We start from the raw sequence: 15,666 nt of genomic DNA, 5'->3' as shown, positions 1-15,666 counted from the left end.
CTCCTTAATCCCCATGATTTGCCATGCAGAGAAAGGAGCATGGGGGTCTTACCTTCTTCATAGTTCCTGAAAGATCTATGGGATGGAAAAAGAAATCGTGAGGATGGGAAATAGCCCACACAGAGCCAAGCCTACCTCCCACCCTCTCTCGCCCAGTGGTACCTTGCCCATGTCGGCCACACGGAGGGACCCTTCCCAGACATTCCTTATGTGCAGGTGCCCGGCACCGATGACACCGGTACCCCTGATAGAAGGTGCCTCTGGGACACCAAAGCAAGAGAAAGGAAAGTCAGTGATGTTGAACAGACACAGGCCATCATTTTGCCAAGGGTCCCCTTGGGTTCTCTTTAAGGCAGGAGAGAGATGACGGAGCTGAAACTCAAAGGAAGAGCCTCCCACCTCGCAACTCGGGGAACAGATGGCTGGAGGCGCCCCTCTAAGGAGGAAGAGCTGCCCAAGCCCAGGCCCCAGGGCCATCCTCGCAGATGCCCACCTCAGCAGCATCTGGCAAGCCTTGCACGACGTGGTCTCCTCAAAGGAAAACATCTGGAAGTCATGCCCGTTGGCCGTAGCGTTCTCAGGGTAGATGTTGGAGCTGGAGAGGGGAGAGAATTCCATGTGATGGAACAGTATTCAGCCGCACAAGGGAATGAAGTAGGGATGCGTGCTGTCGCTTGAATGCATCAGAGCTGCCATATTGGATATGCTGCATCAATCCCATCGTTCCTCTCCCTCCGAGCACTGATGGGCATTTGGGTTGTCGCCACCTTTTGGCCATTGTGAGTAGTGCTGCTAGGAACAGGGGTGGAGACCTAGCCAAACTGGTGGTTGCCAGGGGCTGGGAGCAGGGAGGGGGATGGGGAGTGACTGCTTCCTGGCTGCAGGGTTACCTTCTGAGAGGATGGAAATGCTCTGGAGCTAGACAGAGATGATGACTGCACAACGCTGTGATGTACTACATGCCACCCAAACACACACTTCTAAATAGCTCAATTTTTGTTACATGAATTTCACCTCAAGAAGAGAAAGAAAAAGGAGGAGGAAGAAGAGGGGTCCAGCCTGGCGGCAGGAGCTCACACAGACCCATGGCATTCTGAAAATGCTGGCAGCATCAAAAGCCTATCCCTCCTATTTCCCAGATGAGGAAACTGAGGTTCAGAGGGGCCCTGCAGAATGGAGCACAGAATTGCCTCTCAGCCCCTGCCCGTATGCAGACAGGCCAGAGGAGGCGGGGGTCTCACATGGCCATCTCGAACTGCTCCATCCACTTCTTCTTTAGTTCTCGTGTCTTGAAGAACAGCTCATAGCCCTGGGCCCCTTGGTCCTCAATCAGGAGGAACATGTGAGTCCACTGCAAGGAAGCAGGGTTCAGAATGAGGGCATCCACTCTGCAGAGAGTGGACCACACACCCTCTCTTCCCCTACCCCCTGTGGAGAACAGGGTCAGGCCAGAACAGCCTCTGCCTCCAGGAGAACCCGGCGTGGGTTCCCTTGTAATGGTCTACCGAAGAGAACCAAATACACATCCATAACTCTAAAATCACACGCACGCACAGGCATATACACACTCAGGTCACATACGGACACACACACGCGGGCATTCTAAAGGTCAAGGGGAAAGCCCTGAGCTGCACGGGGGCTTCCCAGCACTGGGGAGCCCAGTTCTGGCCTCAGAGCCTACCTTCTTGTTTTCTCGATCTCCGGAGGAATCATCTCGAACCTGGAAGCTATGTAGGTTCACAAAGTCCTTGAGGTCGTAGGAGTCCCCTCGGCGCTTGCAGATGAGCAGAGCTTTGTCCAGCAGGAAGGCGTACCTGCGAGCAGCTGGGTCAGGTACCCCTGTCCGGCTCCCGACAGCAGTCCCCACAGGCCCCCTGCCTGATCTCCTCCACCTTCCTGGCCACCCCTGCTGTCCATCTAGGATTCCTGCCCTCCGCCTCCCCTGTGGCCAAATTGGCAGTGCCCTCCTGCCTGTCCATCCTGATCTCACCCCCACGATGGGTACTGATCCCAGCACCTGTCAGTCTTGGCTCCACCCACACATCCATGCTGGTCCTCCCGGCCTGTCCACCCAGGCTCCACCCCCCGGTATAACTAGAAATCTGGCCCCACCCCTGCTCAGATTCTACCCTCTATCTATTGGCTCCACCCACCTGTCCATCTTGGAGCGCCGCTCCACGGAGGTGATCTTGAGCTCGCCATCGATCTTGGGCCGGCCATAGTGCGCCAGAGACTGGTCCTATGCGGCAGGAAGGGGGTCTGGCAAGGGGCCACCAAGGAGGACACCAAATGCTCTCCCCATATGGCCACACGCCTGTCTCTCCCTGCCCCACCCCCTCACCAGGTTCTCGATGGACAGCTGGAAGTTGGTGATCTGCCGCAGCGTCTCGTTGTCCCGCTTGACCTCATTCACACACTGGGCCAGGTCCTGGGGGTGGGACAGGTAGGAGGCTACCCCCACGCAATCCCCTACCTGGCCGGGGAGAGGGGTGAGCTCCCACCAGGGGCTGGCAGGAGGTATAGAGACGGTGTCCTCAGCATGTCCTGTCCCCAGCGGGGGTTCTGAGAATCACTCACTGGTCGCAGAGGTGTGTCACTCTTGGTGAGAGGAGGGGCTGCCCTTGGGTGGGACCATGTGCCTGGGCTGCACTACCTTGAATGCACGTGTGCGTGTGTGTGACCACTTACCCTCATGGCATCCAAGGCCAGCCGCAGGCTCTCCTTCTCCACCGCATCCTGCGTGTGTTTGACCAGCTCCTGCGTGGCCCACAGAGACAGGCATCACCTGGGCCTGCCCTCTCCTGTCAGGGCCCTCCAGGCAGGCCTGGCCTGCGAGCTTCCTCCTTCCTCCCAGAGGGTCCTAGAGCCTGGCCCCTGGAAGCCCCGCTGCACCCCACTCCTAGGACACAGAGGGGTACGGAAGCCACGCCCTTGCCCCGCCCCTCTCACGCACCTGGAGAAGGAGGTGGTACTTGAGGACCCGCTGCATGGGCACCATCAGCAGGTCCCGCAAGGTGAACCTCCCGTTGTTTGCTCGCTGAGAACATTCCTGGGGGGCCAGAGAAAGAGATGAGCAAGATGAGGGGGAGACAGGTATGGATTTTTCTAGAACATGAAGCATCATGTCTCCCCCAAGGAAATAAAAGGAAGAATTTCCTGGAAGGCTGGCAAATCCTGCCTGGGGCAGAAGCCCCAGATTCCATGAACTGAGTGGGGCTGGCAAGGGGGAGACACAGGTGGGCAGGGCCTCCACGAGGCCGGACATACCGCACACACAGGGGACTGCTCATCATCTCTGCCCTGTCCGGGCTTCCGCGAGACACACTGGGCCAGGGTGGTATCAGCCCAGGGTGGGGGCTTGGTGTGAAGCTGAAGCTCAGCCCGGACTTGGGGCACAGCCAAGGCTGGGGCTCAGCCCACGCTGGGCTGGGGATCAGTTTGGACTCAGAGTTCAGTTCAGGGTCAGGACCTCAGCTTGGTGTCAGCACTGAGTCCAGAGCTGGGGTTCAGCTGCGGTCAGGGCTCAGTGCTCCCACCTGCCTCCTCCTGCTCCATCCCTCCCACTCGGCTGGTCAGTACCTCACTCCCCAAACCCTCGGAGGGCAGGTCCCTGGCTGGGCTGCTGCAAAAAGTGGCACCACCCACTCCGTCTCCTCCTGGGCACCCCTGGGGCCATGGGAAGGAGTAAGAGAGTCCCCCAGATGTGGTCCAGGCCCCCACCTCCAGCTTCATCTGTACATCCTCCCGGGCAGCGGCCACACGGTCCAGGTGCTTGCTGGCTGACTCCACCTGGCTGCAGTAGCGGCCGTAGACGAGGAACCTGAGGGAAGGACAGGGGGCCGCTATGGGTAGCCAGCACCACGGTCAGGCAGATCTGGGTGGCAGTCCAGGCCCCACCTCTTCCCAGACGGGTGATGCTGAGCCTCGGTCTCCCCATCTGTAAAACGGAATAACAGTGGCACCTCCCACAAGGAGCTATAGTAACACTGAATGAGATGACGCAGAAGAAGCTCTTAGCGCTTGGTATATTGGCTCTCCAACGTTCATTTAACCAACACTTACAGAGCACCTACTGTGTGCCAGGCCCTGTGTGAAGCACTTTGGGCCACAATTTTTTAAACCTCACCACACCCTAGGAGGTATGTTCCTGTACCACACTGACTTTAATAGATGTGGCAGCAGAAGCACAGAGAGGTTAAGTGATTTTCCAATACCACACAGCCCCAAAGAGGCAGAGTGGGGGACTGGACCAGAGATGGGCAATCCCTTGCCATTGAGCAAAGAAGGAAGAGCCCTGCCTGTCCAGTAGTCTCTGAGGGCAACTTCTCTCAAATGCCCAGCCTGAGCAGGACAGGGTGACTTCCAGGGGTGCGGCCTGGCCAGCTGGGTCTCACCTCTCCTTGTATTTGATGAAGACCTGGTAGAGAGTGGGCGCACCTGGGGCGGCCAGAGCTTCCTTCATCTCCTTTAAGAAGTGAGTGTGCACGCGAAGCAGGTCCTACTCGGAGAAAGGGGTGAGGGCCGGGGCTCAGGAAGCCAAGCAGGAGACGGGTCACGCCCCTGCCCTACATCGCTCAACTCCCACCCCCCGCACTCCAGAGACTGGCGGGGCCAGAAAGCGGTCCCCACTGGATGGAGGCCAGGAGGACTTGGAACTGGTCAGCTCACCTCGATGTTGATGAAGATGATCTCAATGTCTTGGGGTTTGAGGAACCGCTGCAGGGGTTTCATGAAGTGCTGTGGGAGGAGAGAGAAGGGTGAGGGAGACCGAGACCTCTTCCTCCAACCCAGTCCCAGAGAGACGGGGACAAGGCGGCAGAGTCAGAAAGAGAGACTGGGAGAGAAAGACTGTTGGAGAATGGCCACAGAAACACCTGTCCCAGCACTTCCTCATAACAGTCAGGAAGTGGGAACACCCCAAATGTCCATCGGCGGATGAGTGGGTCCACCCACGCCCGGGAAAATTGGCCCTGAACAGGAGCGAGGCACCGACTCGCACGGCCCCGGGGATGGACCCTGAGTTCACGACGCTCAGGGAGGGAAGCCGACAGAGAAGCCCACACGGCGTGTGACTCCACGTGAGTGACACGTCCAGACCAGGCTCATGCATGGAGACGGGAAGCAGATTAACAGCTGTCAGGGGCTGAGGAAGGATGGGGGTTCAGGGGGTGATGGCTAAAGGGTATGGGTTTTCTTTGAGGGGATGATGAAACGGTTCTAAAACGAAACAGGGTGACAGTTGCACAATCTTGTGAATAAACCAAAAGCCACTGGATTGTACCCAATAAATGGGTGAGCTGTATGGTATATTAAGGTTCTCTCAATAAAACTGTTCAAAAAGCAATGGCTGAAAAGGAAGGGACTAGAAGGTCAGAGAGACGTAATCGAGACAGGAGGACAGGACAAGGATATAGGAACAGTATAGACAGAGATAAATGGACGGACACACATAGGGAAAGAAAGACAAACACAGGAAGAAGGAGAGACCCCGAAGGAAAGAGCGACAGATCAACGCAGGAGACAGGATGAAAGAGAAAAGCAGAGATGAAGAAGCAGAAAGCAACGGGGGCAGAGAAGAGCTCCAGGCCTGCTTGAGGCACAGGTGGCCTCTCATGCACGGCCCAGAGGCCACCGCACCGACGGATGCGCACCCGCCCGCCCAGCTCCCGCGCATGCGCCTGCCAGGGGCTGGGTCCGAGCACCGCACCTGTTGGATAGAGCCTAGTGTGTCTGTGTACTTCTCCTCCGTCTGCTGGATCTCCCGCAAGCAGCAGCACCGCTTATCATACTCTGTCATCTTGGGCTGAGAATGAGGAGGACAGGTCAGTGTTAGGGGACCCGGGGCTGCCACGGTCCCGGCCATGCGCCCGCCCAGACGCGGCACTCAGCCCCACGCACCGGCATGGGCATGGGCTCCGTGCGCATGAGGTCTTCATAGATCTCATCGCCCTCCGCCTCCTCGTTCTCCACGCAGTCGTACAGGTCCTCATCCTCCTCCACCGTGTCGCTGAGGGGTGTGGAGTCAGCCAGGGCCCCCGGAGCTCCCAGGCCAGGGACCCCTCAGGTCCCACCCAAATCAAACTTGTGTCCCCTCAGATCACAGGGCAGAGCCATGAACTCTCAGACCTCACCTCCCAGGGCAGGGCCATGTCCCCTCAGACCCCTTAGGGCAGGACCATGTCCCTTCAAACCCGCTAGGGCAGGGCCTTGTCCCCTCAGGCCCCCTAGGGCAGCCCGAGTCCCCTCACACCCCCAGGGCAGGGTGGTGGTCCCAGACACTCACTCGATCTGGTCAGACAGGCCACTGTAGATGTCTTCATCACCCACACTGTCCTCCTCAGTGGGGAAGGGCCTGGGGGAGCCACAATGGTATGAGCCAGAGGCTTGGGGGCCGGGTGGGAGGGGCACTTCCAGGAGGGAAGGACTAGGGCCAGATCAACCCAAGGACGCCGGCTCAAATGGTTACTCACATGATCCCCTTATTCTGGGCAATTGGGGTCCAGGACAGAGCAGACAGGGTGTAGATGACCTGTGACAAGGGCCACGGTTGCTCAGTAAGCCCCTTACCCACCCACATGCCAGAACATAGCCTGACTCCAACATCTGAGGCTAGATATTATGGTTAGATCCATACCCCTAAGAGCCTAATTCAGGATTTTCTCCACCTTCACTTCTCCATGTAGTAGGTCAAGGTTCCCTTAACTAAGCACCCACCACTTGATTGTCTTCTTCTATGCAATCCTTATAACCACTCAGAAAGCATAGGATGATATCATTCTTGTGTTAGAAAGGAGGGACCAGAGAGGCATGGTCACAAATCTGAGGTCACACAACAAGTAGCAAAGCAGGGACTGGAACCCAGCTGCACAGGTCCCATGCTCCTTGTACCTGGTGTGTTGCCTCATCTGACTTACCTGTTCTTCTCTCCGACAGCACTTAGCTTTCCCGATGGAAATGGACTAAAATCCAATCTCTCAGCTCTACGTGCCCAGCCCCCAGTTCATGAGCAGTTCAGCCCCCAGCTTACCTTCCCAAAATCCTGCACATCGAAGAGGTCAAAAGCCTCAAAGAGTTCACTTCGCTTGAGGCCAAACTTCTCACAGCAGGTAGACAAGAATGTTCGGATGTTCTTAAGGCACAGGAACTGTGAAAAGAGACAGAAGTGGGGGTGTAGGAAACATAACAGGACAGGGGAGAAGCTGAACTCTGGGCAGTCTGACTTGGGGACTGGCACAGAAGGGGAAAAAGTAAGCTACATCTCTCTTCTGATAAAGATCAAGCTGTACCTGGAGCTGACTCTACCCTTGAATCCTTGTTTATTGAGATGAAATTCATACAACATAAAGTTAACCATTAACTGAAAACAAAATGTGGTATATACATATAATGGAATATTACTCAGCCAGAAAAAGGAATGAACTTTTGATTTATGCTACAGCATGAATGAACCTTGAAAACGTTCTGCTCAGTGAAATAAGCCAGAAACAGAAGGACAATTATTGTAGGATTCCATGAGGTCCCTAGAGCAGGCAAATTCACAGAGACAGAAAGTAGATGGTGGGAGTCAGGGGTTGGAGGCGGGGGTGGGGAGTCAGTGTTTCATGGGGACACAGTTTCTGTTGGGGAAGAGGAACAGTTTGGGATGTAGTAGTAATGGGTAGACAACATTGTGAGCAGACTTAATGCCACTAAACTGTACACTTACAAATGGTTAAAATAATAAATGTTCTATTTATTTATATAGTATTCAAATATAAAAATTTGTATTTATAATTATCAAATATATATGTCTTATGTATGTATATGTAATAATAAATATTGTGTATCTTTTACAGCAATAAAAAAATCTAACCATGAACCACTTTAAAGTGTACACTTTATGGGGCACCTGGGTGGCTCAGTGGGTTAAGCCTCTGCCTTCAGCTCAGGTCATGTTCTCAGGGTCCTAGGATCAAGCCCCATGTCAGGCTCTCTGTTCAGCAGGGAGCCTACTTCCCCCACTCCCTCTGCCTGCCTCTCTGCCTGCTTGTGATCTCTCTCTGTCAAATAAACAAAATCTTTAAAAATAAATAAAGTGTACACTTCAGTGACATTTGACACACTCACAATGTCATGCAATGAGCACCTCATCTAGTTCCAAGACTTTTTTCTCAGCCCAAAAGTAAATCCTGTCCCCATTAGGCAGTCACCTGCCATCCCCTATCTCTTCCTTCTCCCTGGTAACCACTGTCTGCTTTCTGTCTCTGTGACTTTACCTAGGTCTATAACTGATCAATAGACCAACAAAGTAAGGCATATCTATAAAATGGAATATTATTGGCCCATAGAAAGGAGTGAAGTATTGATACATGCTACAAAGTAGATAACCCTCAAAAACGTGGTGCTCAGTGACAGAAGCCAGGCACAAAAGGTCACGCAGTCTACGGTTCCATGCAGAAGAAAGATGTCTGAACTTTTCAATTTCATGAACCGACGCATTCCTTTCCTGTTTAAATCAGTTTGGGTTGGGCTGTAGTGACTTAAAACCAGAAGATACTGACTGATGCAGTGGTCAGACACCCAGGATGCCACTCTGGTTTGGGGTATTTGGTCCTGCTATAAGGAAACCCTCACATTTGCCTGGTATCAGTTCACCCAAACGTCCCAGTGGGCTCAGCACTCTCTAAGTTCCCTAGAACCTACAAAACCCTAACCAACCTTTCTTGACCACAGTTTTATCTCATGGCCTTGCACGAGCACCTGCCAGGGGCCCAATTCCCAGCACTCTATATATTTAACGTATATATGTGTAAAATACAGTGTATATTTAAGGCATACCATGTGATTATTTGATATGAATATTCATAATGCAATGATTACTACAGTCCAGCTAATTAACATAGCATCTCCTTACACAGTCACCATTTTTGTGTGTGATGAGCATAGCTGAAATCTACTCTCTTAGCATATTTCCAGTGTGCAATTCAGTATGTTTTTTTGAGAGAGAGAGAGAGAGAGAGAGAGAGGAGAGATAGAGTGTGTGCATGTGCACATGGGAGAGGGAGTGGGGTGAGGCGGGTAGAGGGAGAGGGAGAGAGAGGATCGTAAGCAGACTCCACACTCAGCGCTGAGCCTGATGCAGGGCTGGATTTCAAGACCCTGAGATCATGACCTGAGCTAAAATCAAGAGTCAGATGCTCAACCGGCTGAGCCACCCAGGCGCCCCTCAGTACAGCATTATTTAGGACAACTACATCACGCCTGCACTTTAGAGCCCTAGACAGATTCATACTACCTAACTACAATTTTGTACCCTTGGATCAACATCTCCCCATTTTCCTCATCCCTTCAGCACCTGTTAAGCTTCTACTCTCTGCTTCTATGAGTTTGACTTTCTCTTTCTCCCCTCTTCCCCCCAAATCCCTTCCTCCCCCATTCATATTCTCTCCCCATCACCCCCATGCGTGCACGTGTGTGTGTGTGTGTGTGTGTGTGTGTGTAATGGAATCCTGCAAGTACTAGTATATCCTCATTTTACAGATAAGGAAACTGAGGCAAGGACAGTCAGCCAGGATGCAACCCAGGCAGCATGACCGCAAGCACTATGCTGTAGGAACATATATGAATCGTGTCAATATACAGATTTCATTGTACCCATGGATCTCACACTTCCATCTTCAGACTGTGTCTTCTTCTCAGTTATTGCCGCATCCACAGTATACCTACCCCACTATCTATGCAACATGAACTTTAAATAAACTTTAACGTAGGGACGCCTGGGTGGCTCAGTAGGTTAAGCATCTGTCCAGCTTCCCAGGGTCCTGGATCGAGCCCTTAGCAGGGAATCTGTTTCTCCCTCTCCCTCTGTCATTCCCCCTGCTTGTGCTCTCTTGCTTTTTCTCTCTCTCTGTGTCAAATAAATAAATTAAATATTTTAAAAAATAAAATAAGATAGGGGTGCCTGTGTGGCTCAGTTGTTAAAATCGTCTGCCTTCGGCTCAGGTCAGAGTCCTGGGATTAAGCCCGGCATCAGGCTCCCTGCCAGCAGGGAGCCTGCTTCTCCCTCTCCCACTCCCCCTTCTTGTGTTCCCTCTCTCACTGTGTGTCTCTCTCTGTCAAATAAATAAATATCTTTAAAAAATAAATAAAAATAAAATAAAATAAATAGACTTTAACTTAAATAAGTGTATTTAAGAAAATAACTTTACATCCTTCTATCAAAAGAAAACTGGGATCATTTGCTATAAAAAGAACACAATGTAAAGTAAATATGATTTAAACAGTGTTAGTAAATTTCAGATGGATTCTATTGCCTGCCGGAGTTTTGTTCTCTCACTGTTGAAAAGAAACTAGTAAGAGTTAGAGGTTCATAGCATCTCCATATGGCAACTCCATTGCCATAGAGTGGCAATTCAACAATCCATTTGTGATAAAGAAAGAAAGATCCACCTGGGTGGCTCGGTTGGTTAAGCGTCTGCCTTTGGCTCAGGTCATTATCCCAGGGTCATGGGATCCAGCCCCCTGTTAGGCTCCTTGCTCAGTGGAGAGCCTGCTTCTCCCTCTCCCTCTGCCACTCCCTCCACCTCCAGCTTGTGCACACTCTTATCTCTCACTCTCTCTATCTCAAGTAAATAAAATCTTTTAAAAAGAGAGAGAGAAAGAAAGAGAAAGGAAAAAAAAGAGTCTGGGCAAAGTAAGAGTGGAAAGGAATTTCTGTAACCTGATAAAGAGAGAATCTGCCAAAAAATTCTTAAACCTTTGTTTTAAATAAAAAAGCAGAACATTATATTTAATGGGGAAGTGTTGAAAAGATCCCCTGGCATTTGAAATCAGAACTAAGGTAAGGTGTCCCCACTACCATTTCCAGACAACAGTGTGTTGAAGATCTTAGCCTGCACCACAAGGTAAAACAAGGAAAGGAAGGAAGGGAGGAAGGGAGGGAGGGAAGGGGGGGAGAAGGGAAGAGAAGGGAAAGAAGGAGGAAGAAATTGGGCATCTGCAGAAGATACCATTGTGAACACAGAGAGCCCAAAAGAATATACAGATAAATAACCCAAATCAATACAGTAACTTCACAATGTGAGTGAATTCACAATCAATATATGAAGTTTACCGTGTGTTGGTGCATTAGCAACAATCAATCAGAAAATGTTATTTTCTTAAAAAGATAACATTTATGAAATCCTAGAATAAGCAAAACTAACCTATGGTGATAGAAATCAGATCAGTGGTTGCTTCTGGGGTGGGGAGGGTGGTGGAGATTGACTCAGAAAGGCCACAAGTGATGGAAATGTTCTGTGTCTTGATAAGGGTGTGGGTTGCACAAGTGTGTACAGCTGCTAGAACTGATTGAGCAGTAAACTGAAGAACTAAGCATTTCACTGCATGAAAATTTGGACTTCAATTTTAAAAGGATACCACTTACCATAGCCTTAAAAAAAAGGAAAACAAACATACAAAAAAGCTAGTGATTGTACCAAATCTAACAAAAAGAAGTGAAAATCTTTTATGAAAAATTATAAAATTTTATTGAAAAATATGAAAGAAGATCCAAAAAAAAAAGTGAAATATGTCCTAATTCTTTCCTAGAAAGACTTAGTATATTAAAATTTTCAGCCGTCTCCCAAACTGAGCTATGGATCTAATACAATTTCAATTAAAATCTCCAAATGGTTTTTTATTGAACTTGGCACATGAATCCTAAAGTTTATATGCGAGAGCACAGAACCGCAAATAGCCAAGACAATTCTGTAGAGGGAAAGTTAACTGGGAATACTCTCATCAAGACTTATCATAAATCTACTGTAATTAAAACAATGTAATTATAGCAGTTAGCCTCCAAGATGGTCCCCAGTGGCCCACAGATCCCAAAACTTCTGCCCTATTTGTAATTACTTCTCTAACTGAACCAAGTTTAGCCCTGTGTGACTGACTGATAGAGTACAGTAGAAGTAACAAGATGTAACTTTTCAAGGCTAGGTAATAAAAGCTATTGCAGCTTCCACTTTGGGCCTCTTGGATCACTGGCCAGCCACCATATTGTGAGACCACTCAGTCAGCCCTACCAAGAGGTCCAAGCGGAAAGGAACTGGGGTTCCATGTGGCTGAGTCAACAAGGAAGCAGATGCTCCAGCCACAGTTGAGCCTTCAGATGATGGCAGCCCTGGCTAACATCTGACTACAACCTCACAAGAAACCCCACCTCGGCCATTTCCTCATTCCTGATCCAAATAACTCATAAGCATAGTAAGTGCTCAATAAAGGAATATTTGGGGGATAATTTGTTACTAGCAATAGATAAGAAATATAGGGATAAAGACAAATAAACCATAACAGAGGACCCAGAAATAAATCACACATGTACAAAAATGTCTTATGACTGAGCAGGTATTACAAATGTATGGTAAAAAGAGGTACTATTTTATAATTGTGGGTGGTTCAAATGGTTATCCATAAGGGGCAAGAAAAACAAACAATAAATCAAATTCCTGCCTCATATCCTACTCAAAACAAATTCCAGATGGTATTAAAGACTTAAGTGCTAAAGGCAAGACTTTGAGAAGACAATTGAGGAGACTATCTGGATGACCTCAGAATTGTGAGTGATTCTGGAACAACAAATGATAAACAAGAAGTGATCAAACTAAAATAAAGTTCTATTCATCAAAAAGTATCAGAAAGAGAGTGACAAGACAAGCCACAGAGTGAAAATGGATATTTGCTGCACATTTGTATTCAAATTTATAAAGAATTCCTAAAGATTCGATAAGAAAAAGACAACAATTCAATCATAAAATTGGCAAGATGTGAACATGAGTTTCCCTGAAGAGTCACAAATGGCCCCAAGCCCATGAGGAGAGCGTCAACCTTGGTAGTCATCAAAGTGATGCTAATTAAAACCACAAGATACTATTTCCCACCCACCAGAGATGCAAAATATTTAAAGTCAGGCAAATACCAAGTAGAAGCGGAGTCGGTTTCCCCATCTTTTGTGTCTGGGCTGGTCTGTGACCTGCCTTGACCAATAGAATACAGTGACAGTAACACTGTGTGAATCAAGTTTAGGCATCCAGAGGCTTTGCAACCTCTACTCTTGCTTTCTTGGAACACTGCTGCCAAAATACAGAGCTCAGGCTAACCTTTGGAGGCTGAGAGACCTTGTGGAGCAGAGACAAACAGGCTGGTCGAGGGTGGAGGCAGGTGAGAAAACACCGGGTCAGCTCCTTTTGGTGTGTGTGGTATCTCCATCAGTCCTGTCTGGAGGCTCTACCCTACCCTTCCCCACCCTTTCTTTTCTTTCATAGTAGACTTATGTTTTTAGAGCAGCTTTAGGTCCATGGAAAAATTGAATGCAAGGTAGAGAGATTTCCATATATATCCCTACCTCCAAGTATGCAGAGTCTCCCTCACCTTCAGCCTCCCCCACCAGAGAGGGTAGGTTTGTTATGATCAATGAACCTACATTGACCTGTCATCGCCCAAAGTCCATAGTCGACATCAGGGTCCAATCCTGATGTACATTCTGTGGGTTTGGAAAATATATAATGACACGTATCTACCATTATAGTAACATACAGAGTAGTTTCACTCCCTTCAAGACCCTTTGTGCTCCACCTGGTCATCTGTCCCTCTCCCCCAACTCCTGGCAGCCACTGTCTCTGTAATTCCCCTTGTCTGATGTCCCACAGTTTGCTTATCCATCACCTACTGAAGGACTTGGTTGTTTCTAAGTTCGGGCGATGATGTATGAAGCTGCCATAAACATCTCGTGCAGGTTTTTGTGTGGACATGAGTTCTCAGCTCCTTCAGGTCAATACATTTTCTTTTCAATTAAACATTATAGCTACATTTCCAAGTCCTGTGCACTGTCTCTGATCTCATTCTCTTCTTTCCCTCCTCACTGATTGCCCCCCTCTGCAAGTAGACATGGACTGTTCCAGCCCATGTCCTCATTCACTTTCCATGCATGCACACATCCATGAACAGCAAGTAGCATGCTTCTGTACTGTCTGGGGCTCCTTCCTTTCTGTCCCGTGGCTCACACTTCCTTTCTTGCTACAGCGCCATTTCCCAAAGCTGTCTCTAAAGAGCGGCTCAGTGAACCAGCCCTGCCTGTGAGAGCCAGCTCCTGCCCTCCAGAACCCCCAGCCCTACTGAGGAGGCACCATTTGTTGAGAGCATAGCCTCTTCCAAACCTGAGATGAAAAGTTTGGCACGCACAGGTTTGTTCAATCCTCCCAACAACGTTGCTACTGAAACCTAGGAAGCATGCTCTAACAACACTGCCTTCCAGTTGTTCAAACTCAAAACACGAGTCACCTTGGCTCCTCTGTTTCTCTCTCATCCACTTCCAACCCCTCAACAAATCCTATTTGTTCCACCTTCCAAGTACAGCCAGAATCCTGCTCCTTCTGGCACCTGCCAGGCCTGAGCCACCATTATCGCTCACCTGCATTACTGCAGTGGCCTCCTCACTGGACTGCTTGCTTCTGCCCCTGGGCCCATGTCATTTATTTTCAATATGGCATCCAAAGAAATATGGTCAAAACCTTCCCAGGGACCCCGTCCTACCCAGATGCAAACCACAAGGCCCTGCATGACCTGACCCATCCCCTCCCTACCTTCCCCTCCTCCCATTCTTCTCTTGCTCTCTCTGCTCCAGCCACACAGACCTCCTTACAGTTCCTCCAACATGCCAGGCGTGGCCATGCCCCAGGGCCTTTGCACAGGCTGTTCCCATCTTCAGAATGTCCATCCCCCATTAACCCGGTGCAAGAGACAACCTCCCTTGTATCTTACAGGCCTTTGATGAAATGTCACTTCTCAGTGAGACCTTCCCAGCCACTCTATTTAAAACTGCACTAGACACACACACACACACACACACACACACACACACACACACACCACACCTAGCACTCTCCATCCTCCCCTCTATTTTGTGTTTTTTCCATAAAGCTTATTGTCTGGGGCACTGTATACTTCTCTTAGTTATTTTGTTACTGTCTGTCTGTCCTCCCTTTACACATGAGCACATCAGCTCCCCAAGAAGAGGATTCTCAGGGCTGTTTGCTCACTGCTGTGGCCTAGCACAACATATGGCATCCCGTAGATGCTCAGTAAAAGTCGGTGGAGAGATGAATCCACGTTGTACTGGTGAGAAAACAGAGCCTCAGGGAGGATATGTCACTTGCCCAAGGCCACACAGGAAGGAATGAAAAGCCAGATACAAGTTCCCTGAGCCTAGAGGCCATGCCCTTAACCACGGTACCACCCTACCTCTTTGAACCACACCAGACTGCCTCCTGGTGCCACGTAGGAGGTTCAGCACGTGACAGGAACCACATGTAACACTCTTCTGCCCAGCAGCCTTTGCAGCCTTGGAGGCTGACTCCAGGCAGGGCTTGCAAGTCACCAGGGGCAACAGAGCAGTTGGTCTCATCTGGCCTGAGGGAGGAAGTTCCCTCCTGACCTCAGGGAGATCAGCTGAGCCTTGAGACTTCTTCCCCCCAGTCATGTGACATCTCAAGGGGGGATGGGGTGGGGGTATGACTCATCAGCCCTCCAGACTGGAGTAGGGCCAGTTGAAGAAAGGGGCTTCCTCAGGCAGCAAGAATGACTGAGGTTAGACCACCAGAAGGACCTTCTGGTAGCCCAGAGCGTGGGAGAGGTGGCAAAGGACAGGAG

The 15,666-nt window shown here is 50.0% G+C and overlaps 1 protein-coding gene across 2 annotated transcripts in view; it reads right to left on the bottom strand.

Annotated features, from left to right (window-relative positions):
- Nucleotides 1-15,666, bottom strand: part of VAV1 (vav guanine nucleotide exchange factor 1) — a 47,864-nt gene that overhangs the window by 16,828 nt on the left and 15,370 nt on the right. For both annotated transcript variants that reach the window (XM_032883774.1, XM_032883775.1), the window contains exons 2-18: nucleotides 7,028-7,144; nucleotides 6,471-6,529; nucleotides 6,284-6,352; nucleotides 5,899-6,007; nucleotides 5,708-5,803; nucleotides 4,669-4,737; nucleotides 4,395-4,498; nucleotides 3,721-3,820; nucleotides 2,954-3,049; nucleotides 2,689-2,757; nucleotides 2,342-2,428; nucleotides 2,154-2,239; nucleotides 1,682-1,814; nucleotides 1,242-1,351; nucleotides 494-595; nucleotides 163-260; nucleotides 53-75 (exon numbers count right to left, since the gene is read on the bottom strand). In XM_032883774.1, coding sequence (XP_032739665.1) covers nucleotides 53-75; nucleotides 163-260; nucleotides 494-595; nucleotides 1,242-1,351; nucleotides 1,682-1,814; nucleotides 2,154-2,239; nucleotides 2,342-2,428; nucleotides 2,689-2,757; nucleotides 2,954-3,049; nucleotides 3,721-3,820; nucleotides 4,395-4,498; nucleotides 4,669-4,737; nucleotides 5,708-5,803; nucleotides 5,899-6,007; nucleotides 6,284-6,352; nucleotides 6,471-6,529; nucleotides 7,028-7,144 — 1,527 coding nt within the window. The remainder of the gene's footprint in view (nucleotides 1-52; nucleotides 76-162; nucleotides 261-493; nucleotides 596-1,241; nucleotides 1,352-1,681; nucleotides 1,815-2,153; nucleotides 2,240-2,341; nucleotides 2,429-2,688; nucleotides 2,758-2,953; nucleotides 3,050-3,720; nucleotides 3,821-4,394; nucleotides 4,499-4,668; nucleotides 4,738-5,707; nucleotides 5,804-5,898; nucleotides 6,008-6,283; nucleotides 6,353-6,470; nucleotides 6,530-7,027; nucleotides 7,145-15,666) is intronic.

The sequence above is a fragment of the Lontra canadensis genome, unplaced genomic scaffold (assembly GCF_010015895.1).
Source record: "Lontra canadensis isolate GAN:19392208 unplaced genomic scaffold, GSC_riverotter_1.0 scaffold88, whole genome shotgun sequence".
In the NCBI taxonomy this organism is placed as follows: Eukaryota; Metazoa; Chordata; class Mammalia; order Carnivora; family Mustelidae; genus Lontra; species Lontra canadensis.
This window is presented reverse-complemented; position numbering and strand designations above follow the sequence as displayed.